This window comes from Neolamprologus brichardi, chromosome 9 (assembly GCF_056152115.1).
Source record: "Neolamprologus brichardi isolate AB-2024 chromosome 9, ASM5615211v1, whole genome shotgun sequence".
Classification (NCBI taxonomy): Eukaryota; Metazoa; Chordata; class Actinopteri; order Cichliformes; family Cichlidae; genus Neolamprologus; species Neolamprologus brichardi.
Window position 1 is genome coordinate 3,905,001 of NC_142112.1, and position 24,709 is coordinate 3,929,709.

The 24,709-nt window shown below is 45.4% G+C and overlaps 1 protein-coding gene across 1 annotated transcript in view; it reads right to left on the reverse strand.

The window, feature by feature from the left end:
• The window catches only part of kcnh2b (potassium voltage-gated channel, subfamily H (eag-related), member 2b), a 296,712-nt gene that overhangs the window by 125,027 nt on the left and 146,976 nt on the right, over positions 1-24,709 (reverse strand). Inside the window, exons 4-6 of the mRNA XM_087845832.1 lie at positions 23,803-24,019; positions 23,397-23,728; positions 23,108-23,319 (exon numbers count right to left, since the gene is read on the reverse strand). Coding sequence (XP_087701958.1) covers positions 23,108-23,319; positions 23,397-23,728; positions 23,803-24,019 — 761 coding nt within the window. The remainder of the gene's footprint in view (positions 1-23,107; positions 23,320-23,396; positions 23,729-23,802; positions 24,020-24,709) is intronic.

The window sequence follows — 24,709 nt, forward strand, 5'->3', positions numbered from 1 at the left end:
TTCTCATCATTCTTGGTGCTTTTGTCAAAATAAACCTGGATGGTTGATCACAACAACATGGTCCACCTGCAAAAGCTCATATCTCCCCTAAAACAGTTCACTCATGGGTCAAAACTACATTTCTTTCTAATCTGAATAGTCAGTGCCCCCAAAATGCATCGTCCCTTTGGCATTGTGTGAGTACTGCCATACAAAATGTTTAGATGTTTTGTCACTATGGCAGAAGACCAACAATATACAACAGAAAAGAGTAGCCTCCAAGGTTTGACATCACAGATTGCACTCACACTACCAAGGAAATGATAACCATTTTTTATTCACACGCAAAAGAAAGTTTCATACATATGTAAAAAGAAAATGTACATTACAGTAGTAAATTGTATGAACACAAAATCAAAAAACAAGGACTTATTCAGTGGTCGCTGTACTCATTCTCCCGCTGCACAGTGACTGGCATACTACTCTAAACTGTATAAATTATCCATCCATCCATCTTCATCCGCTTTATCCGGGGCCGGGTCGCGGGGGCAGCAGCCTAAGCAAAGAGTCCCAGACCTCCCTCTCCCCAGCCACCTCCTCCAGCTCATCCGGGGGAACACCAAGGCGTTCCCAGGCCAGCCGAGAGATATAATCTCTCCAGCGTGTCCTGGGTCTGCCCCGGGGCCTCCTCCAGGTGGGACATGCCTGGAACACCTCACCCAGGAGGCGCCCAGGGGGCATCCTTACCAGATGCCCAAACCACCTCAGCTGGCTCCTTTCGATGTGGAGCAGCAGCAGTTCTACTCTGAGCCCCTCCCGGATGGCCGAACTTCTCACCCTATTTCTAAGGGAGATGCCAGCCACCCTTCGGAGGAAGCTCATTTCCGCCGCTTGTATCCGCGATCTCGTCCTTTCGGTCACTACCCACAGCTCGTGGCCATAGGTGAGGGTAGGGACGTAGATCGACCGGTAAATTGAGAGCTTCGCTTTTACACTCAGCTCCCTCTTCACCACGACGGACCGGTGCAGCGTCTGCATTACTGCAGCTGCAGCCCTAATCCGTCTGTCGATCTCCGGCTCCCTTCTCCCATCACTCGCGAACAAGACCCCGAGATACTTGAACTCCTCCACTTGGGGCAGGACCTCATCCCCGACCCGGAGTGGGCACTCCACCCTTTTCCGGCTGAGAACCATGGCCTCAGATTTGGAGGTGCTGATCCTCATTCCCGCTGCTTCACACTCGGCTGCGAACCGCTCCAGTGCGAGCTGGAGGCCCTCACCCGATGAAGCCAACAGAACCACATCATCCGCAAAAATCAGAGATGAGATCCTGAGGCCACCAAAGCGAAAGCCCTCCGCCACTTGGCTGCGCCTAGAAATCCTGTCCATAAAAATTATGAACAGAACCGGTGACAAAGGGCAGCCCTGGCGGAGCCCGTCACCCACCGGGAACGAGTCCGACTTATTGCCGGCAATGCGAACCAAGCTCTTGCAACGGTTGTATAGGGATCGAATGGCCCGTAGCAATGGGCCAGACACCCCATACTCCCGCAACACCTCCCACAGGACACCCCGAGGGACACGGTCGAATGCCTTCTCCAAGTCCACAAAACACATGTAGACTGGTTGGGCAAACTCCCATGCACCCTCAAGTATCCTCGAGAGGATGAAGAGCTGGTCCAGTGTTCCGCGACCAGGACGAAAACCGCATTGTTCCTCCTGCATCAGAGGTTCGACTAGCGGACAAACTCTCCTTTCCAGCACCCTGGCATAGACTTTCCCGGGGAGGCTGAGGAGTGTGATCCCCCTGTAGTTGGAACACACCCTCCGGTCCCCCTTCTTAAAGATGGGGACCACCACCCCGGTCTGCCAATCCACGGGTACTGCCCCTGATCTCCACGCAACATTGCAGAGGCGTGTCAGCCAGGACAGCCCTACAACGTCCAGAGCCTTCAGGAACTCGGGGCGGACCTCATCAACACCAGGGGCTCTGCCACCAAGGAGTTGTTTAACTGCCTCAGTGACCTCGCCCCCAGAAATTGGCGGGTCATTCCCCTCATCCCCAGACTCTGCTTCCTCCTTGGAAGACGCGTCAGTGGGATTGAGGAGGTCCTCGAAGTATTCCTTCCACCACCTGACAATTTTCTCAGTCGACGTCAGCAGCGCTCCGCCAGCACTATACACAGTGCAGGTAGAGCACCGCTTTCCCCTCCTGAGACGCCTGACGGTTTGCCAGAACCTCTTCGAGGCAGTCCGAAAGTCTTTTTCCATGGCCTCTCCGAACTCCTCCCACACCCGAGTTTTTGCTTCAGCCACTGCCCGAGCCGCATTCCGCTTGGCCTGTCGATACCTGTCGGCTGCCTCCGGAGTCCCACAGGCTAACCAAGCCCGATAGGACTCCTTCTTCAGCCTGGTGGCTCCCTTCACCTCTGGTGTCCACCATTTGGTTCGGGGATTACCACCACGGCAGGCACCAACCACCTTGCGGCCGCAGCTCAATGCAGCAGCTTCGGCAATGGAGGCGCTGAACATGGTCCATTCGGACTCGATGTCCCCCGCCTCCCTTGGAATGCTGTTGAAGCTCTGCCGGAGGTGTGCGTTGAAGATCTCGCGGACTGGGGCCTCTGCTAGTCGTTCCCAGCACACCCTCACTACGCGTTTAGGTGCACCAGGTCTGTCCTCCCCCGCCACCTGATCCAACTCACCACCAGGTGGTGATCAGTTGACAGCTCAGCCCCTCTCTTTACCCGAGTGTCCAGAACATATGGTCGCAGGTCTGGTGATACGATTACAAAATCGATCATTGACCTACGGCCTAGAGCGTCCTGGTGCCACGTGCACTTATGGACACTCTTATGTTCGAACAAGGTGTTCGTTATGGCCAAACTGTGATTAGCACAGAAGTCCAATAACAAAGCACCGCTCGGGTTCAGATCAGGGAGGCCGTTCCTCCCAATCACGCCCCTCCAGGTCTCGCTGTCGTTACCCACGTGAGCATTGAAGTCTCCCAGCAGGACAACAGAGTCTCCAGGTGGAGCACCTTCCAGCACCCCCCCCAGGGACTCTAAGAAGGCTGGGTACTCCGAACTGCCACTCGGCGCATAAGCGCAGATGACAGTCAGGACCCGTTCCCCGACCCTAAGGCACAGGGAACAAACCCTCTCGTCCACAGGGAAAAACCCCAACGTACCGGCAGCAAGCCAAGGGGATATTAGAATACCCACCCCAGCCCGCCGCCTCTCACCAGGGGCAACTCCAGACTGAGACAGAGTCCAGCCCCTCTCCAGGAGACTGGTTCCAGAGCCCAAGCCGTGCGTAGAGGTGAGCCCGACTATATCTAGCCGGTACCTCTCAACCTCACGCACTAACTCAGGCTCCTTCCCCACCAGAGAGGTGACATTCCATGTCCCTATTGCCAGTCTTGGCAGCCGGGGGTCAGTCCGCCAGGGCCTCCGCTCCTAGCCGCCACCCGGCACACAATGCACCCGACCCCTATGGCGCCTCCTGCGGGTGGTGGGCCTGCGGGCCTGTATAAATTATGTAATTCCATAGTTTACAGTAATTTGTTCAATATATTTCTTGTCATATTTAGTATCAAAACATTCCACTAGTCCTCTCCACCTGCTAGTATAGACCTACTACTGTAGGCAGATGCACACAAAATCTCTACAGTAAGTTAGACATTTTTTGCCTCACGCACAGTGCCCTGTCCTATACAACATATAATTCCATCGTAGATTACATAGAGTACATACCTGTTTTCCCTGCGAAAGGTTTGGATGATGGGGGAGACTGTAGAGCGAGGCACATTAGGCTGCACTCGACGACCTGCCTCTGCCATTGTGAGGCCATGGTTTATGACATGGTCTATAATTGTGGCCCGAATTTCATTGGGGACAGCACAGTGTCTTCGCGCACCTCGGCCTCTTCCCCCTATTCCTCAACCACGCATTCTCAGTCCTCCTCTTCTTCTTCTTCGTCCTCCTCTTCCTTGAGGAAGAACTTCCCCTTGTCCGTTTGCTTGGCCTTGTCTATCCATGTTCAGAAATCGCACTGGCTCTGGTCAAGCTCTATATATCTGTGTTTGGCAGCACACAATCATGGAGCACACCTGTGTGTGACACTACCCCTTCATTAGTCTAGTTTCACCTGACTGTCAATGACTGTCATCAATTTATCAAATATTCAAAGAAATTCATATATGGTATTCATGGTATTATGTTCTTGACCAATTTTGACAATTGAACAGACGGTTGTGCATGCGAGTACTTATACAATGAAATCATGCTGACATGTTTTGGAGAGAATGATCATTAGACTGAGAATCAACTAATCAGTTTAGATCTACAAGATCTATTCATTTGGAAAATGTGCTAAATGTGGGCTAACTGTATAATTGTAGGCTACTTGTACTTAATCATTTGCAAAGATGCGCTGAGACAATTGAGACATGTACTAAGGCATTTGCCATTTGATAAAATGAATGAGAAATGCCATTCTGTTGTGAACATTTGACAAGAGGTTTGGAGGTTTGTCCATGTTATTTTGAGAATGTAATTTCTGTTTCAAGAAATGAGCCAAACCAATGGAGAAAAACTGTAAAATGGGTTTTAAGAGGGAAAAACACACTTTTTTACACTTCAAATTTGTGTCAGGGTTCCTCAAAACCAACACAGACTGCGTCAGCTTCTCCACAAAGCTTTAAAACTTGCGTCATCACAGCAATTTAAAGCTGCTCAGACTAAAATATCTGAGCTTTAATGCTGTTAAATCCTTCTTTCGTCTCCGCAGGTAAACCATTCTGAACAGAGATCTAGAAGTTGTTCATACGATTTGGCTGCTACCTGTTATTCTTATCTTACGAACTGTGACCTCGCAGATTGTAAGATAAGCGTTTGCAGTGACACAATGAGCTGATAGAAGATCTGATATCTGTAAACTCCTCGGTGGCTTTGAAGAAACAGCGCGTCTGCAGCCTTAGTCGTAGTTACCGTAGCACGATGACTGATGTGAAATGTGCCGGGGTCACAGCACTTTAATGTAGGTGAAGCTGCGGGAAAAATGGTCCTTGATGAACTGAAACGTGGCAGAGTGTGACATGTGTGACAAAGCATTTCATTTGTGTTCGCTGCACAACAGCAAGTCTGCTCATAACAAACAGCGTGATTAAAAGCGCAGAAGAAAAGAGTCATTTAACATGCAGCAGATCACGGAGTTTAATATCTGTTTATTCCTGCGTTTTATTCTTTTTACTTTATGCTTTTATGCATTTCTTCCATTAGTATATTTAGCACGCCCCTCTGCCTTGTTCCCCTCCTTTATTATCATGCACCTTGTTTTCCCAGATCCAGATAACAAAGCATATAGCATAGCAGATAGAAGGGCACCTTTTCAAGTCAGACAGTCGTTTGCTCTGAAAAATATAGACAGATCTCAGCCATCAGACAGATATTCACACCACATCAGCTCTCGCGTCCAAGTCAAAACAGTAACTAGGTCATACGTAAGCAGGGTAAATGACGGGCTAATCAATGGCTGCATATTGTCGGGACCTTGAGCCCTCTCTGATTCAATTACTTGCTATGATGAAGAAGGGCAGCCAGGCAGGGCGGCGGGCAGGCCAAGCCCACAACACTGTGATTAATGGGGCCAGGGCCAAGGAAATGGGTCATAGAGACAGAAAGCAGAGGAGACGGAAACAGGAGAGACCAGAAAGGGGACGATAAAAAGAAAAGGAAGCAGAGAAAAGAACAGGAAGGAGAGGAATAATGGGAGGAGAAGCGACAGAAATGACAGAAGTAGTAAGAAAGTGAGGATGGATGTGACGTACGCTGATGTTTGTGGAGAAATAAGACAAGGTGAAGGCTGTGTGGCATGACATCATTCCTCTGTTGCACTGTGAGGTTACATTCCTGCTACTGTGGAAAATTGTTCACACACGTATCCAGATACATGACAGTGTTGATAAGAGGATGCATTCACTAAGCATGTGTATGCGTCACTATAACTAACAGAAAATGGATTAGGTGAGCAGAGCCAACGCTACACGGCAGCTTCGCATAACCATCCGAGACTGAGATGTTTGTGGTTTGTAACTGTGAATTTATCTCACTGCACTGGTTTCCACAGTTGGTGATGGGTGGTGCATCTGTAACTTACAGATGTTCCCATATTACCACATCTGGTTCAGTCAGACGGTCTGAAAGGAGCCCAGAGTTCATCACTCACCACAAACACGTGGCATAAACAAGTTGGGGAGTGATGAGTAAATACCCCCCCAGAAACTAAGGTGGGTGCTTGGGTGGTGGAAGGGTGGGACAACAAGCAGCACTACAGGTGAGAATAAGCCCCGTCATTTAATAGGTGGAGGTGTGGCTTAAACTGACTGTTAGATTCTTCATTTCATTTATTTATTTCACACTTGGTACAACAGTTTCCACAGTTAGTTCTTTCAGACAAACCAACCACACTTTCTATCAGTAAAGCAGGAAGAAGAAAATATTCTTATTAAACCCCGCCCCCTATCTACAATCCAACTTATATTGCAAGTGGGCACCAAAAATCAGGGAACAAGCTAACATTAACATTTATCTGCGGTCCTAACAACACATTTACAATCAGAATGTACTCCACATAGTAACAAGGAGAAAAGATGAGTAAATAAAATAAATGCGGCAAAAAAATAAAGGATCCTTTTTCAATGAACTCCAATTTCATTCACATTCTTCATATTGAGTTATCGTTTTAGACATGAAACACTTTTTAAAACTATGTAAATTTATACAATTCTTTAAATTATAATGAAGAGAGTTCCACAGTCGTATACTCCTAACCGCTGGACTCATTAATCTTTGTGTAGTCCTAGCTAGCTGATGCTTAAAATAACATTTCCTTCTGCTGCCTTCTCCCCCCGAACACAATAAAAATACTCTTTGTAACTTAAAAGGCAAAATATTATTTTTAGCCTTAAACATAATTAATAGTGTCCGTAGTTTCACTAAATCTCCTAATTTTAATCATTTCAATTTTATAAATAATTTATTTGTGTGTTCTCTATATTTAACATTATGAATCATTCGTATCACTTTCTTCTGTAATAAGTTTAGAGGTTTTATAGTATTCTCATATGTATTCCCCCAGACTTCAATACAGTAACTAAAATATGAGAAAAACAATGAGAAATATAAAATGCGCATTGTTTTATAGTCTAATAAATCTCTTACATTTCCCAAAATATAAATGTTTTTAACCATCTTCTTTCTAATATACTCAATATGTCATTTCCACGTCAGATTTTCATCTACACACCCAAAAAACGAAATTCAGTAACTCTATCAATCAATTCTCCATCAATGGACATAATGACTTCATCCTCCTTTACACGACTGCCAAATATCATGAATTTCGTTTTTGTCAGATTCAAAGATAATTTATTTACATCAAACCATTTTTTAAATCTTAACATCTCAGAAGTCATAATTTCAACCAAATCTTTCAAATTCTCTCCAGAGCAATAAAAAGTTGTGTCATCTGCAAATAAAATAAAATGTAACCTTTTTGATGCGTCACAGATATCATTAATATATAAATTAAAAAGTTTAGGTCCCAAAATAGAACCTTGAGGAACGCCACATACAATCTTCAATCTTTCAGAGGTGTTACCGAGATAATGTACATATTGCGACCTATTTTCTAAATAACTCCTTAACCAATTCAATGCCACTCCTCTCACACCATAATCATACAATTTAGAAATCAAAATATAATGTTGTAATGTGTCAAAAGCTTTTTTTTAATCAACAAATCCCCCAACTGTGTATTTATTATTATGGGTTGCAGATGAAATATCGTCAGTGAAAGTCAACAATGCTAATGCCGTTGATCTATTTTTATGAAATCCAAATTGATTTTCATTTATTAGTTGATATTTTTCAATAAAACTATCAAGTCTTTGCACAAAAAGTTTTTCGAGCACTTTTGAAAGCTGTGACAAAAGAGACTCTGGCCTATAGTTGTTAAAACTGTGCTTATCTCCTGATTTATATGAGGGTATCACTTTTGCCACTTTCATTCGATCAGGAAATACTCCTGATTGTAACGAGAGATTAAAAATATAGCAAAGAGGAATACTTATAGAATCTAAAGTCTTTTTAATCATAACCATGTCTATACCATCACAGTCAGTAAATATTTTATTTTTAAAGTTTTCTACGATTGCTACTATTTCTTTCATGGTAATATCAGTTAAGAATATAGAATTAACCGCTCTACTTTCTCCTTTCCAGACTCCATATTCTGGGTCGTCATTTTTTCTAATTCAATTTGCTAAAGTGGGTCCAATCTCAATCTGTGACCCTGGTTTCCTATATACACGTTACAGTGACTTCTTCTTTCTATGTCCAATTCCACTCTCACAGACTCCATTAAATCGTCTATAGCCACAGACATGTATTCAACGTTTTTACATTTCAAATCACAATTAACAAAAAGTGCCACCCCTCCTGCCTTCTTCTTAGTTCTGTTTACCAAGTATAAATCGTACCCTTTGATACAGAAACCCCTCTTCTCATCTAACCATGTTTCAGAAGGAGCAATTATTTGGAACTTGCCTCTCAAACTATACAGAAAATCTTTAATCAAAGCAAAACTTCTATAAAGACTTCTGCAATGAATATGAATTAATGAAAATTATCCCTGAATTGCTCCTCTGTATAATATTCACATGTGACATTAATTGTATAAAGCACGTTCCTTTCAGGGTCAATACCTGCTTCAAAATCATGGTTTATGATCTATTATTCTAAGAATATCTATTAACCTCAAAAAAGAAAGGGATCCTTAACAATCACACATTTATCGACATATTTTAAGTTGATCTTTTCTTCTTCCATGTCCATTTTACAACTTCCTCTTGTCCTTTTCCACCTGAAGTAGCATCTGTTCTTGTAAAGGATGAACTAATTGTTTAGGCTCATAGCCATGATTGGTCGTAACCGTCTGCTTATCTTAGTAATGTTATCTCGTATAAACGTCCAATTCCTCCAGATCCTTAATCGCTATAACTTTGGCTTCTTCTGTTGTTCCATTAAGTTTAATCATCACTTTACAGTTCCTCGTCCAGGTTGCTTGAGTCTTTTCCCCGTAATATGCGAGCTTGTCTCGCAATATCTGCATTTCTTTTTGTAAGATGTTCATTCAAATATACTCGGCTTCCTCTCAAAAGGCTGGACCGCCTCAGCAAGTCAACTTTGTGTTTACGGTTTACAAATCTCACTACAATTGCTGGAGGAGCATTAGTGAGCTTTCTAGGAAGGATAAAGCATGCAGATATATTATTACTGTGCAGGGGAAGTTTTTATTCGAAAAGAGTGCATCATTGGTTTATGAGATGAAGAGAATTGTTAGATTCCTGGATTTATTAGTCAGATGCATTTCTTTCTTTTATTTATTTTATTCGCATCTTCTTGATTCCTACCTCCCCCTGTGAGCTGTGAGTTCCAGTGGTCCTTTCCCTTCAGCAGTCTGCTTTGTCTTACCTTTTTTCCTTGGATTTCCTTTCATGTTCCAGTCTCTCTTCTTTCCCAGTATCATTTTGGTCTCCCACGGTCTCTCCAGGTTTCTCTGAACCTTCTTTTTCACTTCCTCTGTCATGCCACCTGGCTTTCAAAGTCTGCCATTGATATTGTGTGTGTGTGTGTGTGTGTGTGTGAGAGAGAGAGAGATGAATAAGACTGATTCAGTTAGCCAATCCCTGCTGAGCAGATACACCCAGACAGGAAGTGATCTGGCTGATAATGATGTGTTCGCTCGAGTTCTGGAGTAAAACTGTTCTTATTTTTCTGTTTGTTTGTTTTCCATCCATCCATCTTCATCCGCTTTATCCGGGGCCGGGTCGCGGGGGCAGCAGCCTAAGCAAAGAGGCCCAGACCTCCCTCTCCCCAGCCACCTCCTCCAGCTCATCCGGGGGAACACCAAGGCGTTCCCAGGCCAGCCGAGAGATATAATCTTTCCAGCGTGTCCTGGGTCTGCCCCGGGGCCTCCTCCCGGTGGGACATGCCTGGAACACCTCACCCAGGAGGCGCCCAGGGGGCATCCTTACCAGATGCCCAAACCACCTCAGCTGGCTCCTTTCGATGTGGAGAAGCAGCGGCTCTACTCTGAGCCCCTCCCGGATGGCCGAACTTCTCACCCTATCTCTAAGGGAGATGCCAGCCACCCTTCGGAGGAAGCTCATTTCCGCCGCTCGTATCCGCGATCTCGTCCTTTCGGTCACTACCCACAGCTCGTGGCCATAGGTGAGGGTAGGGACGTAGATCGACCGGTAAATTGAGAGCTTCGCTTTTACACTCAGCTCCCTCTTCACCACGACGGACCGGTGCAGCGTCTGCATTACCGCAGCTGCAGCCCCAATCCGTCTGTCGATCTCCGGCTCCCTTCTCCCATCACTCGCGAACAAGACCCCGAGATACTTGAACTCCTCCACTTGGGGCAGGACCTCATCCCCGACCCGGAGTGGGCACTCCACCCTTTTCCGGCTGAGAACCATGGCCTCAGATTTGGAGGTGCTGATCCTCATTCCCGCTGCTTCACACTCGGCTGCGAACCGCTCCAGTGCGAGCTGGAGGCCCTCACCCGATGAAGCCAACAGAACCACATCATCCGCAAAAATCAGAGATGAGATCCTGAGGCCACCAAAGCGAAAGCCCTCCGCCACTTGGCTGCGCCTAGAAATCCTGTCCATAAAAATTATGAACAGAACCAGTGACAAAGGGCAGCCCTGGCGGAGCCCGTCACCCACCGGGAACGAGTCCGACTTATTGCCGGCAATGCGAACCAAGCTCTTGCAACGGTTGTATAGGGATCGAATGGCCCGTAGCAATGGGCCAGACACCCCATACTCCCGCAAAAACTCCCACAAGACACCTCGAGGGACACGGTCGAATGCCTTCTCCAAGTCCACAAAACACATGTAGACTGGTTGGGCAAACTCCCATGCACCCTCAAGTATCCTCGAGAGGATGAAGAGCTGGTCCAGTGTTCCGCGACCAGGACGAAAACCGCATTGTTCCTCCTGCATCAGAGGTTCGACTAGCGGACGAACTCTCCTTTCCAGCACCCTGGCATAGACTTTCCCGGGGAGGCTGAGGAGTGTGATCCCCCTGTAGTTGGAACACACCCTCCGGTCCCCCTTCTTAAAGATGGGGACCACCACCCCGGTCTGCCAATCCACGGGTACTGCCCCTGATCTCCACGCAACATTGCAGAGGCGTGTCAGCCAGGACAGCCCTACAACGTCCAGAGCCTTCAGGAACTCGGGGCGGACCTCATCAACACCAGGGGCTCTGCCACCAAGGAGTTGTTTAACTGCCTCAGTGACCTCGCCCCCAGAAATTGGCGGGTCATTCCCCTCATCCCCAGACTCTGCTTCCTCCTTGGAAGACGCGTCAGTGGGATTAAGGAGGTCCTCGAAGTATTCCTTCCACCGCCTGACAATTTTCTCAGTCGACGTCAGCAGCGCTCCGCCAGCACTATACACAGTGCAGGTAGAGCACCGCTTTCCCCTCCTGAGACGCCTGACGGTTTGCCAGAACCTCTTCGAGGCAGTCCGAAAGTCTTTTTCCATGGCCTCTCCGAACTCCTCCCACACCCGAGTTTTTGCTTCAGCCACTGCCCGAGCCGCATTCCGCTTGGCCTGTCGATACCTGTCGGCTGCCTCCGGAGTCCCACAGGCTAACCAAGCCCGATAGGACTCCTTCTTCAGCCTGGTGGCTCCCTTCACCTCTGGTGTCCACCATTTGGTTCGGGGATTACCACCACGGCAGGCACCAACCACCTTGCGGCCGCAGCTCAATGCAGCAGCTTCGGCAATGGAGGCGCTGAACATGGTCCATTCGGACTCGATGTCCCCCGCCTCCCTCGGAATGCTGTTGAAGCTCTGCCGGAAGTGTGCGTTGAAGATCTCACGGACTGGGGCCTCTGCTAGTCGTTCCCAGCACACCCTCACTACGCGTTTAGGTGCACCAGGTCTGTCCAGCGTCCTCCCCCGCCACCTGATCCAACTCACCACCAGGTGGTGATCAGTTGACAGCTCAGCCCCTCTCTTTACCCGAGTGTCCAGAACATATGGTCGCAGGTCTGGTGATACGATTACAAAATCGATCATCGACCTACGGCCTAGAGCGTCCTGGTGCCACGTGCACTTATGGACACTCTTATGTTCGAACAAGGTGTTCGTTATGGCCAAACTGTGATTAGCACAGAAGTCCAATAACAAAGCACCGCTCGGGTTCAGATCAGGGAGGCCGTTCCTCCCAATCACGCCCCTCCAGGTCTCGCTGTCGTTACCCACGTGAGCATTGAAGTCTCCCAGCAGGACAACAGAGTCTCCAGGTGGAGCACCTTCCAGCACCCCCCCCCAGGGACTCTAAGAAGGCTGGGTACTCCGAAGTGCCACTCGGCGCATAAGCGCAGATGACAGTCAGGACCCGTTCCCCGACCCTAAGGCGCAGGGAACAAACCCTCTCGTCCACCGGGAAAAACCCCAACGTACCGGCAGCAAGCCGAGGGGATATTAGAATACCCACCCCAGCCCGCCGCCTCTCACCAGGGGCAACTCCAGACTGAGACAGAGTCCAGCCCCTCTCCAGGAGACTGGTTCCAGAGCCCAAGCCGTGCGTAGAGGTGAGCCCGACTATATCTAGCCGGTACCTCTCAACCTCACGCACTAACTCAGGCTCCTTCCCCACCAGAGAGGTGACATTCCATGTCCCTATTGCCAGTCTTGGCAGCCGGGGGTCAGTCCGCCAGGGCCTCCGCTCCTGGCCGCCACCCGGCACACAATGCACCCGACCCCTATGGTGCCTCCTGCGGGTGGTGGGCCTGCGGGAGGATGGGCCCATGTCTCCTCTTCGGGCTGTGCCCGGCCGGGCCCCATGGACTAAGGCCCGGCCACCAGACGCTCGCCCTCGGGCACCCTCCCCGGGCCTGGCTCCAGGGCGGGGCCCAGGTAACCCTATCCCGGGCAGGGTAAACTGTTCCCTCTGTGTTTTTTTCATAGGGGTCTTCTGTTTGTTTGTTTTCTTTTTAAAAAAAACCTTTTCAGACCCCTTCTGACATATTATCTCTACATGATATTTTATCATTATTTGATTATTTTGTTTAAATCCATAAATTAACTGAAGTGAAACTTGCAGAAATTTCCGTTTCACCTTAAGTTGAGTAAAATTTTCCACCTTGAAGTGTGTCGTCGTGTTATCTCAAAGGGACACAAGTCTGCTTGAAAGCAGCTAATGTTTTATAGAGCGTTACAAATAGCCAAATCAATGTCTCTCTAATGTTGTTTGAATGAGGTGGTTCTCACCAGCAGGAGGGGGAAATAGATTACTCTCGTATAGATTATGTGCCTGAGAATGAGCACATTTGTTAAGCACAGACAACATCCTCAAAGTCACCATGACACTCTACTCCTGTTCCAACAGTAATTCATGGATTCATTACTAGAAAACGGGATAATAGTTAGACTCACTGTTTCTCAAACACCTGACAGGAGGTCATAAAGAGCTCATATGAGCTTTGTAATTACCACTGGTCGATTGATCCTCCTAATATTTCAGAGATGGCAGAAAAAGGCAGACAGATTAAATTAAGCTGTGGAATTAATTAGATTCATTTAATTGGAAGGATCAATTTTAGTACAACAAGGCGTCGATACAATAGCTCACTTCAAATTCAAACAGAAATGAGGCAGGTCGAATCGTCTTGCGTTTCATGCATGCACAGGACTGGAACGTAAGCGTTTTCGGCCGTTTCAGTGTGGACGCACAACTCTGTGAAAACGACTGATACCGCTAGTGTGGACGCGTTTTCAGGCGAAAACGCCGTTTTCAAATCTATCCAGGCTAGTGTGGACGTAGCCTAAGAGGAGCATTCAAAGGCGAGCAGCTGTTGGCCAGGCCTGTGTCTGTGAGGCTTGGTCGGGCAGAGAAAGAAATAATATGGATCCAACAACCTGTGGGCCCACCCATGGACTGGCATTGGGCTCAAGTGGAGTGTTAACTGACTGGTGTGCAAAGTTGGTGAGCTAGGCAAGTAGACCCCCAACACTGCAGACTGGTTTCTGGAACAAAGACCATCAGCTTACTGGCAGGTAATGGTAAATGGACTGGTTCTTATATGGCGTTTTTCTACTCTGAGCAGTCAAAGTGCTTGACTAGGAACCTGAGCTAGGAGGTGGAGTATTACCATCTATAGTTGGGCTCACTTCCATGCGCAGCAAGAACTCTAGAACCAAACTCATGGAGAAGGGCTGGACTTTTGTCCTTTCTGATGTGGCCCATGTAAAGAGGCTGCTGGTGGGTACAGGCAGTAATGGTTTTTGATACAGGCGACATCGTGGTGGGGGGCGGCATCACGGGCATCGAAAAAAATTAATAAAATTGCTCGTTCTGATGCTGCCCCGACATCAGCCAGCACATATTGGGAATGTCATAGGCACCGATCGGTTTTCTATCGCCCATTTGCTGGGAGTAAGGGCGCTCTCCGTTTGCGAGGTGGCTGGAGCAGCATCTAATAACCAACTCGCAAAATAAAACAAAATAAACACAAAACAACAAACACGAAAACAACAGACATCATGATACAGACTTATATGATTACAGAGCTTATATATTAGGCCTGGTTCTGCTGGAGGTTTCTTCCTGTTAAAAGGGAGTTTTTCCTTCCCACTGTCGCCAAAGTGCTGCTCATAGGGGGTCATATGATTGTTGGGTTTTTCTCTGTATCTATGAAGCGCCTTGAGGCGACTTTTGTTGTGATTTGGCGCTATATAAATAAAATTGAATTGAATTGAATTGAATTAAATTTGCACCGATGTTTTTTCGAAATTCTGTACACGAAAAGTGAGCGAGAGCCCTCGGTGCGCCTGCTCGCTGCTGAAGTCAAAGTAAACTTTATTGTCATCTCCGCTACATACAGTCCAGTATATAGAGAGACGAGACGACGAAGCTCCAGTCACAGCAGTGCAAGTAAACAAACAATAAATATAAGAAGAGTAAGAAAATAAATATACACTTCAGGACTAGGAGTAAAGGGATCAATAACAATTTAAAATTTACAGTTAGATGATTTAAAGTCGACAGGGGAGGGGCTTGCTGCTTCCAAATAGAGTGCATTGTATATTGTATGTTGTAAATCCAAGCCCATTATGTATTCATGATTTGAATCCTGGGGTGTGCGAAATCCCATCTCCGTAAAAATGTAACTACACGTTGCATTGATGCAACTATTGTGATTGGCTTGTTCACACCCATCTGCTCCTCCTATGCATGTCTGATTACAGTCAATCAATCAATCAATCATTGTCTCTATATAAGGAGTTATAAGGATTTCTGGAACTATCGGAATGAATTTGAATGCACAGAAAAGAGAAACTTGCTTGCCCTTAAAACCCCGACTACAACAAAGAATAGGAGGAAAAAGCCCCAGACTTGGTGTTTTATTTGCAGTTACTGCTGCATATAAAAATCCGGGGCATGACTACAAGGTAATTAAAACATAATGCATCTTGCACATAAATGCTGGCGATGATGTCAGCCACTTGTGTAGGTGATACCATAGGCTCTAAATCAGGCCTTAGTCTGCCGCCACTGCAACCCGACTTTGGAAAATTTGGATAACAATCCTAATTCCAAAGCAAAGCTGAATTATTTTCACTGTGTACATCTACAGTCACACACTTAAAGAAACTCCTGACACACACCAGGAAAGGTCTGGAGGCAATCCTTTTGTTTGATTCACGTTCTTCAACATGACAACACGCTTCTTTGTTTCTTTGTGGGTCACTAAACTCACATGGAGGAAGCACTCCATCAGTTTGAGGCATTGAGGCAGAGCCGCTGAGCAGGTGGCTAAATTACAGTCCTGCAGCTTGAGTGTGTCACATGCTTCCAGACTCTACTCCAGCCCATTTAACTGACAGATACTGGGACCCTAAGGCATGTGCTTTTCTCACCCAATTATTAAGACGTTGGAATTTAAAAAATGGTCCCAAACGATAAAGATAACCCAACTCAAGAAGAGACAGGGCAAATGTCTGCAAACATGAGGATTGTTTGAGCTGTCCAACACTTTTTTCTTTTAATTGCTGCACAGCACAACCTCCGACGATGGTTCATTGACAAACACGTGGTGACGGTAAAAGGATGTATACAGTGTGTGCAGAATAAAGTGTATTCAATATAAAAGGTTTTATAATGGCTACCAATCGCAAACCTGCAGATGTTAAAAAAGAAAAGCGTACGGCTCAGTAACACTTTGCTATAACCCCCCACTTCTGTCCTATTTAAAGGACATAACCCTGTTGTGGGACTTTGCCAGAGGTGCATCTCTCACCAAAACAACTGCAGAGCCACATTACAGTACCCCCCCACCCCCCGCCCCCCAGTGCTCGGTGCTTTCCAAGCAAAAAATATGTGGTCCTTCTAAAAATACCTGCTTTAAAATCCTTCAGAGAGCTAATGCATACTCATGACTCTATGCAAATGTTCATCATCAGCCTTTGACTAATAGGGAGTTAATTAATGCAACAACGGGGAGCAGAGCCACAGTGTGCACTAACAAACAGAGCAGGGGCATGCAGGGAAATTAACTCTGATCAAAGCCCCTGGTTTACTTTTAATCTTAACAAAACATGGTTTTAAGTTTGCGGCAGATTGTTCCTGATGCATAATTAAAGCTCGACTGTGACACTGCAGTAGTTTTATAACACAGCATTTCAGCTGCTGTAAGTGGGTTGAGCCCACTGCAGCCGTCAAAGGATGTCTATGTGCCACTTTTTATAGCCAGTGTTAGAAAATAGGACTGATGCTCTGGCATGTGTGGAACAGCAAAAAATAAAGAGAAGAGAATATGTTCACTTAGTTCTTGTCCAGTCGGTGGACAAATGCACAGCCTGCCTACTACCTGACACTCCACAGAACTATGTGGGATGTTCTGGCAGGTAATGGGAGACACCTTTTGTCTATTGCTGTATCACAGGTGGCATTTAACCAATCAGATCAGCAAACCACCACCCGTGAAGACAGCTGGTGAATCAAACTCAAACTGTTTTCCACTGAGGAAACGTTCATCTTTGTTTGAACCCTCTGTGGTTCTCGTTAACTTAATACTGAAGCAGGGATGGACACTAATCTCTTCAGAAGCCTTCATGGTTGTTTTTAACCCTTTAAGACCTACCATAGAACCAAGTCGCCAGAGCTTATATTATATTTTTACATGCTGTGGAGCCATTTTTGGGAGCATTTCAAGTTGCTATACATCAATACAACCATTATAGCCTAAATTTTAATAATATGTCTGCATTAAGTGCATAGTAATTACATAAATTGCAAAAAAGTGCAATAAACTACAAAAAATTGAAAATCGTTTTTGTTTTTTTTTAACATATATTTCTAGTTAGAGAAATTTAAGAGGCTTATCCCTCAAAACTGTAAATACAAAAAAGTTGCACAAAATAGTTTCCCACCACAGGAAATTTATTTTGAGTGTCTTCATAGTTTTATTTTTGAAATACACCAATTTTTATACACTGCAGGAAAAACAAAAATAAATATTATAATGCAAATTTGCAAAAAAGCAGCATATGCATCAAAATAAACTATTTCCAGCAGCAATATGAGTCCTAAGCATCCCAGAAACCACACAGAAAGTCATAAAGTCAAAGATAACTTTTAAAAACACCAGTATAGGCTCATGAGGCCCTGATGGTAAAAAAAAAAAATGACATTTCCGCGGAAATGACGTCACTTCCGGTTTCGGGCAGGTCATGGACGACATGCAAAAGTTCGCGCTGACGTCTATTCCACTGTAGGAAGTGTTACAAACAGCTGATCGGATCGGCAAAGCGTGTTTCTGGAATATTATGTTTGTGTTGCTGCAAGCGCTTTTTATGCAGTTTTTGCAAAACTATATGTGGAAGGAAACTGTGACCGAGGACAAGCTGATGGCATAAGATGTAAGTACAACTCCTCCGGTTTCATATGCAAAACAAATTATTGCGCTAGCTCACGTGGTTGCAGAGCTACCGGGATTTAAAAATAGTTACGCAAAACAGAGCGTGCCCGCTCTGACCGGCTTTAAAGGGTTAAAGGACTGTTGTCACACCTGTAGATGCCATTTGATTAAAGAACTGAGGTTCTGCTGCAAGCTCACCTGCAGAGACACAACCTCTGGCTGTTGAACCATAACTTCCTCAGTCTGTGCAACTTTACAGAATCAGTATCTGTAAATGTTACATGCATGCAGTGTTTCAGTACATACACTTATATATTAAGCCCTTTGAAGGCACAGAAGACGAGACACACACTGTATCAATACTCATCCCAACTTTTCCTTTTCTCATGTTCTGCAAAATCAGCTTATTGATGGAATATGTAAGTCTATAACAGCAGTATACAAACAGTGCCCTATATTCATGCTCCTTGTGCAGCTCACAGCTCACGCTGGCTTCACACACAGAAGAAACATGGATTATGGCCCACAGAGAGTTTGAGACCATTACCACCAACAATGACTGAGTTGATTAGGGTTCCTTGATTTATGTGCGTGTTTGTGTACAGAAATATATTCCAGTAAAACATCGGAGCCTGAGCTGGCTCGGACAAACGCACCAAATAAATCACTTTAATTAAGACTATTTTTGTCACTCCACAGTTTTTCCACCACGGTGCAGAAATCTCGCACAAATGTCACCTCGTTTTTAAAAACACTTCTTATGGGTAAAAGTTATTATATTCATAGGAGCTAAAGTGTGCAGTTCAACCTGCATTAATCCATGCATTCAAAGCTGCAGTACATGCATATACAGTGTATATACTACTGGCTCACAAACGCTCTCTGACTGCATATGTAGCATCGGTCATTTTCAAACGTTGCAGAGTTTGTGAAAGACACACATGTGTTCATTCTTCACAATATTAAAGTGCAGAATACTGGTTAAAAAGCAAAGACACAACACTTCAACGTCAGTTTTGTAACATGCTCCTATTGTGCTGCAGAGTGTTGAGCAGTTACAGCAGTTTAACGGCTGCTTTAGTAAAAGTGTTAAACAGTGATGCTGTTCTCCCAGGAAACTAAACAAAACATTAAAAACTACCCAGACTATACTGTAAAATACTGGATAAGAATGGCCTGCAAAGTTTTCAAACATTACAAGAAAAATATGAGCTAGGAAAAAGTGATTTTTTCAGATACCTACAATTACGGCAGTATTTGTCCTCAAAAGTGACTAAAGAAATTAATACACAATCCAATGAAATAATTAATCTGATTTCACAAACATACTATAAGGGATGCAAGTCAGTTATCGCTAAACTCTACCAGGGCATATTGAAAAGTAGGGGAACTTCAACAGATTATATAAAGGGAAGATGGGAGAGAGAGTTGTCCTCAGTTATAACTTCTGAGCAATGGGACAATATGTTTGAGACTGCCATTTCAACCTCATCCTCTGCATACTGGCGAGAATTTAGTTGGAAAAACCTGGTACGATTTTTCATAACACCAAAACAACAAACACGAGGAAATTCTTCATGCTGGAGGAGCTGCGGGGAAACTGTTGCAAACCATACCCACATATTCTGGTCGTGTCGAAAACTTTCTAAATTTTGGGAAGATGTTATATCAAAGATAGAACAGACTATAGGCTTTAAATCAAAACAACGGCCTGTCATAACATTTTATTTAGGAGACCTACCCGAAGAATTAACAAGCAATGACAAATATCTCCTGAAGATTCTTACTGCTGCTGCTGCAAAAAGCAATTACTCGTAAGTGGCTCTGTACTGACCCCCCTGTTCTGGACGACTGGTTGAGCGTTGTTGAGGAGATTTTGTTTGCACCAATAAATGCTGCTGCCTGCAAGCTGCAATCCAGAACATTATTCAGTTTTTGCGTCTATAGTGTAAAAGTCATAGTTTCCTCGAATTATCACGATACAATGTTAAGGTTATACCAACAAACCCTACTATCCACACAACACTTCCAGTGGAAGCTGAGCTCAGCTGCATGTGCTGCGTAATCCTCTAAAGCATTATATACATCTTTCAGAGATCGGTGGCTCATCAGTAACAAAACAACAATTTCCTTCGGGATTAATAAAGTATTCTGATTCTGATTGCACATCTCTCCTTGTTTCTACTTTGGAAGTGAACCTGCGCATCACTGTTTGTCCTGCAAAGACCAGCAGAGCTCCAAGAAGCCACACTTCGCTTTTTATGGTTTAATATGAACAGTAAGACTTGTGAAATGTAGAAAAATGGGTTTCAGTACTGCGACCTCACTCTTTCAGAGATCGGTGGCTCATCAGTAACAAAACAACTTCGTCATCATAGCTTTAAACAGACGCGTCATCAGTAATACTCACATACATATTTATTCAGTGAACTTTTCATGATATCAACCTGACCTGAGGGAGTCATTTCTTTATCAGAGAATGCTGCAATTTGCAAAGGAGAGAAGAGGCAGAAATCTAGTTTGTCGCCCCACTGTGGGATTTCTGACACACTTACACTGCTGCCACTTAGAATGGGAGAAAGTAAACGCGACACACTGTGTAGTAAATAATGACGCAAAAGTCATCACGACTCCTGTGATGCCACATAATCAAAACACAATTCTTGCATTTGTTTTTAAAAACACTGGAGTGGAAACAGAAAAATGCATCAGCCTTAGAAGCATCGATTGTCTCCCTGACATCACAATAACACGACTACACAACACACCAACCAAACGATGTTTCTTCTGTTACATCTTTAGCAGATAGTTGATGGCTCCTACGGCTCTGCTGTGTGTCCTCCATCGCTCCATTTATGTCATCTTAATGTCAATAATTGTATTTATTTATTTATTATATTATATAACTGCCCCTGTATGCAGCCCCACAATGTTTCTGTTTCAATGTTTCTTATGCATACACCACACTCACACACATATATATTGCTTTTTATGTTTTTCCCTCGTTGTATATCGTTTTCTCTTCTCTACTTTTGCACCTTTGTGCAGCTCCCCAATTCTGCTGTGCAAGAAACTGCACAATGACAATAAAACGCTCTAAGTCTCTAAGACGGGACGCTTGAGTCAAGAGCCAGCATGTGTGAGAAGCTCTGGGTATCAGAGAGCTTCAGTGTGTTGTGAGTGTGTGCAGCTCATAAATGTGCAGAACGTCTGCACGAGTTCTTCCTCGGGACATCAGATGTTTTTGAAACATGTAAATTATTTGGCCTTATTTGCCGTTCAGCATCCTCTTCTCTGCTGCTCCGAGGGATCGCTGCGCTTGTCATCACACTGTTTGATGCTGCCATCTACAGGCACAGCCCGGAAAGGCAGGCGCTCCGCTCACAACAAGCCTCACCCTGTTGGCCAGGCACAGACTGAAGAGTACGAAGCTTTAAAGCTCAACCACAGTCGTACAGTCAGCTGAGTCTAAAGGTGCGCTGATCCCTTACTAGACTGACAAACAGCAGACGTTGTACTCCACAGTTCAGAGGTCAGAGGGCAGGCGGAGGCAGTTCTTTAGGGAACTTTAGGGAACGTATGGGGCTTCACAACAAATATAGAAAAACACTCAGCAACTATGTGATGTTATTAGGGGCTCATGGTTCCTTTTCCTTCCACGTTACCCCCTGCTGTTCTTCTCATCCACTAAAGTCGTACAGGAGGTCACACGGATGTCAGACGTATATGTGCTGACAAACCACCTCGTGATTCTTCCTTTCTTCTTACAGCTCTATAAATAGCACTCTATAACATTTGGAGACACAGCTGGTACTGCTGTCTCCATCTGCACTGGATCATAACTGCACCATTGGCTAATACACACACACACACACACACACACACACACGCACACACGCTTTGATTTTGCACCTTAGCATGATAACGTTTCGATAGAAGTAAAGCCCTCTGGATCTTGCAGGAGATTCAGGCGTTAATAAAAAACACATAGAAACGTTACTTTGCTAACAAAAAGCAGATTATTATAGGGATGAAACGATACCAATTTTTTCAAACCGATACGATACCGATACTTGGATCTGAGTACTTGCTGATACAGAGTACAAAAACCGATACTTCTACCACACACACACACACACACACACACACACACACACACACACACACACACACACTGCCCGTGGATTTTCTCTTGACATTTTTCATCGCTTTTCCAAAACCTGAGTTAAAGTTGGCTGTTCCACACTGCTGACATTTTGTTTAGCCTAGCTACAGCAGCCTCCAGTTTCTCTTTTTTATCTGGAGCTGCCAGTCTCACTCGCCTAACCCTGTGCCTGTTTAGCACGGGATGTCCCCCTAGTGGCCAATCTAAAAAACTACAACAGAAATGACAAGCCACCCTCTGACTAATGAAATAAGTTGGTATCGGTTCATGGTATCGGTTAACTTTTACGAGTATGAGTACACACACATTTTACAGTATCGGCCCCGATACCCGATACCAGTATCGGTATCAGTGCATCCCTAGATTATTATGCAAATATCAATCAGCTGAAAATGTCATACTGGGATGCAGAAATATGCCTATGTAAAGTCTATATAGCAGTTCAAAGACTCTCAGCACACTGTGAACCAAGGACAGGTAATCTGTGATGGCACATCCCAGCTCACAGGCTCATCATCGTCCTCTGAGTTTAAAACCAAAAACCAAAAACAATCCTCAACTGCATCCAAAGTAGACAAGAAGCTGATCTGGGGTGAGATGCCTTGCTTGGTAGCACAGCAGAACAACGACTCCAATGAGTCCTGCTTTTAGAAGTTCAGTACAGGTGTCTATTGCGTCTTTTTAAGCAAATTATGTGAAAAAATACAGTTTTTCACGTGTGCAGAAGTACATGCTTATGCCTAGCCTAGTAGATTACTGGCCTACCACCTTTCAGCATCAGCATCTCTTTGAAACTCGGTCAGTGGCCTTCACTCAAGCACTTTTTGCCCTGAAAGACTTACAACAAGTGCAAATGGCTTGCAGTCCCTTAATGATTTATGCAGGCTGGCAAAATGTCACAAAAATAACACCTCTGCTGGACATCGGGCACACTGCACACGGACTGCGTCCTACCTGTGTGACCTTCTCCGTGACGTTGTGTGTCCGGTCGATGAGTTTGCAGGGTGCTATGATGTCCATCTCCCCCGAGGGCAGAGCGATGAGTGGGTCCGGTTTGAAATCCACAAAATTGAGCGTGATCTGAGGGATTTTGGAAATGGTGCGGTACCGCATGAGGTCGGAGTCTGACGTGGAGTTCAGTATGTTCAACTTGCTGTTTACTGCACCTGGAAACATGCAAATGTTCAACAATCAGGTAAGAAAACCAGCAGGAAAACATTCGATCCCACTCGCGCCGTCTCACCGGTGCTGCTGCTGGCCGGCCGGACGCTTGGCCTCCGGTTCTTCCGATCCCATTCCGGCCTCATGGCCTCGATCTCGTCTACGGAGGAGGCGCGACGCATGCTGTGAAAGCTTTCTCGCGAGCGGCTGTGCGACAGAGAGCAGTTGGAGGCCGAGCCTTCGGGGTTGAGGCTGAGCCGGTGGTGGGGTGCTACGCAGGGTGTGGAATGGGTGAGGGGACCTACCAGGTGGGCTCCGTGAGTTTGATGTGGGGGAACGGCTACTGGAGGCTCGGAGCACAATAAGGTGCGTTGGTCTTCCTGGCGGTCTTCAGGCCAGCTTTGTAGCGCTGACCTGGGACACACAAGAGGTGATATTAGCATGTGAACATGTTCATCTCTGCAGTAACGTTAAGATCAAGCATCTACCTGCTTCCACTCAGCTTCTCCTGGTGATTTGGTGGCAGTGGGGGGAGGGGCAGAAATTCCCCCAGACCTAAGGACTCGGGGCTACGGTGGTCCTCTGGGTGCAGCGACACCGGCGTTGCCGTGGGGATGTGTCCGGCCTCTGCGTCGTCCAGAGAAGCTTTACTGTTGGACAGGGAGCGCAGCAGGGGGAGACGCAGTTTGAAGCCTCGTGGGCGACCTGGTGGTGAGACGGAGGAGGGTGAAGAATAAGACTATTAACCTGCAGAGCGACAGGTGCACCTCCAATATGGCAGAAATGGGTATTATATTAGAATAGTGAGACAAGTAGAAACAGCTGGAGGATATTTTCATGCTAGGACAGAGAAAGAGCTAAACATGCATCAGCCATCAGAATAAAGCTGCAAAACCAATCGACCAGAATGCAGGGGCGGGAACTCGGATTAAAATGTGGGCTTAGCCACAAAGTTATGAGTTACTTGATTCCGGATATTGTTGAGTCCTATTCCAGATGCTGCTCCCCTGGGTTATCCCTCTAGGACATTAACCCTTTAAGACCTACCATAGAACCAAGTCCGCCAGAGCTTATATTATATTTTTACATGCTGTGGAGCCATTTTTGGGAGCATTTCAAGTTGATATACATCAATACAACCATTATAGCCCAGATTTTAATAATATGTCTGCATTAAGTGCATAGTAATTATATAAATTGGAAAAAAGTGCAATAAACTACAAAAAAATTGAAAATTGTTTTTGTTTTTTTAACATATATTTCTAGTTAGAGAAATTTAAGAGGCTTATCCCTCAAAACTGTAAATACAAAAAAGTTGCACAAAATAATTTTCCACCACAGGAAATTTATTTTAAGTGTCTTCATAGTTTTATTTTTGAAATACACCAATTTTTA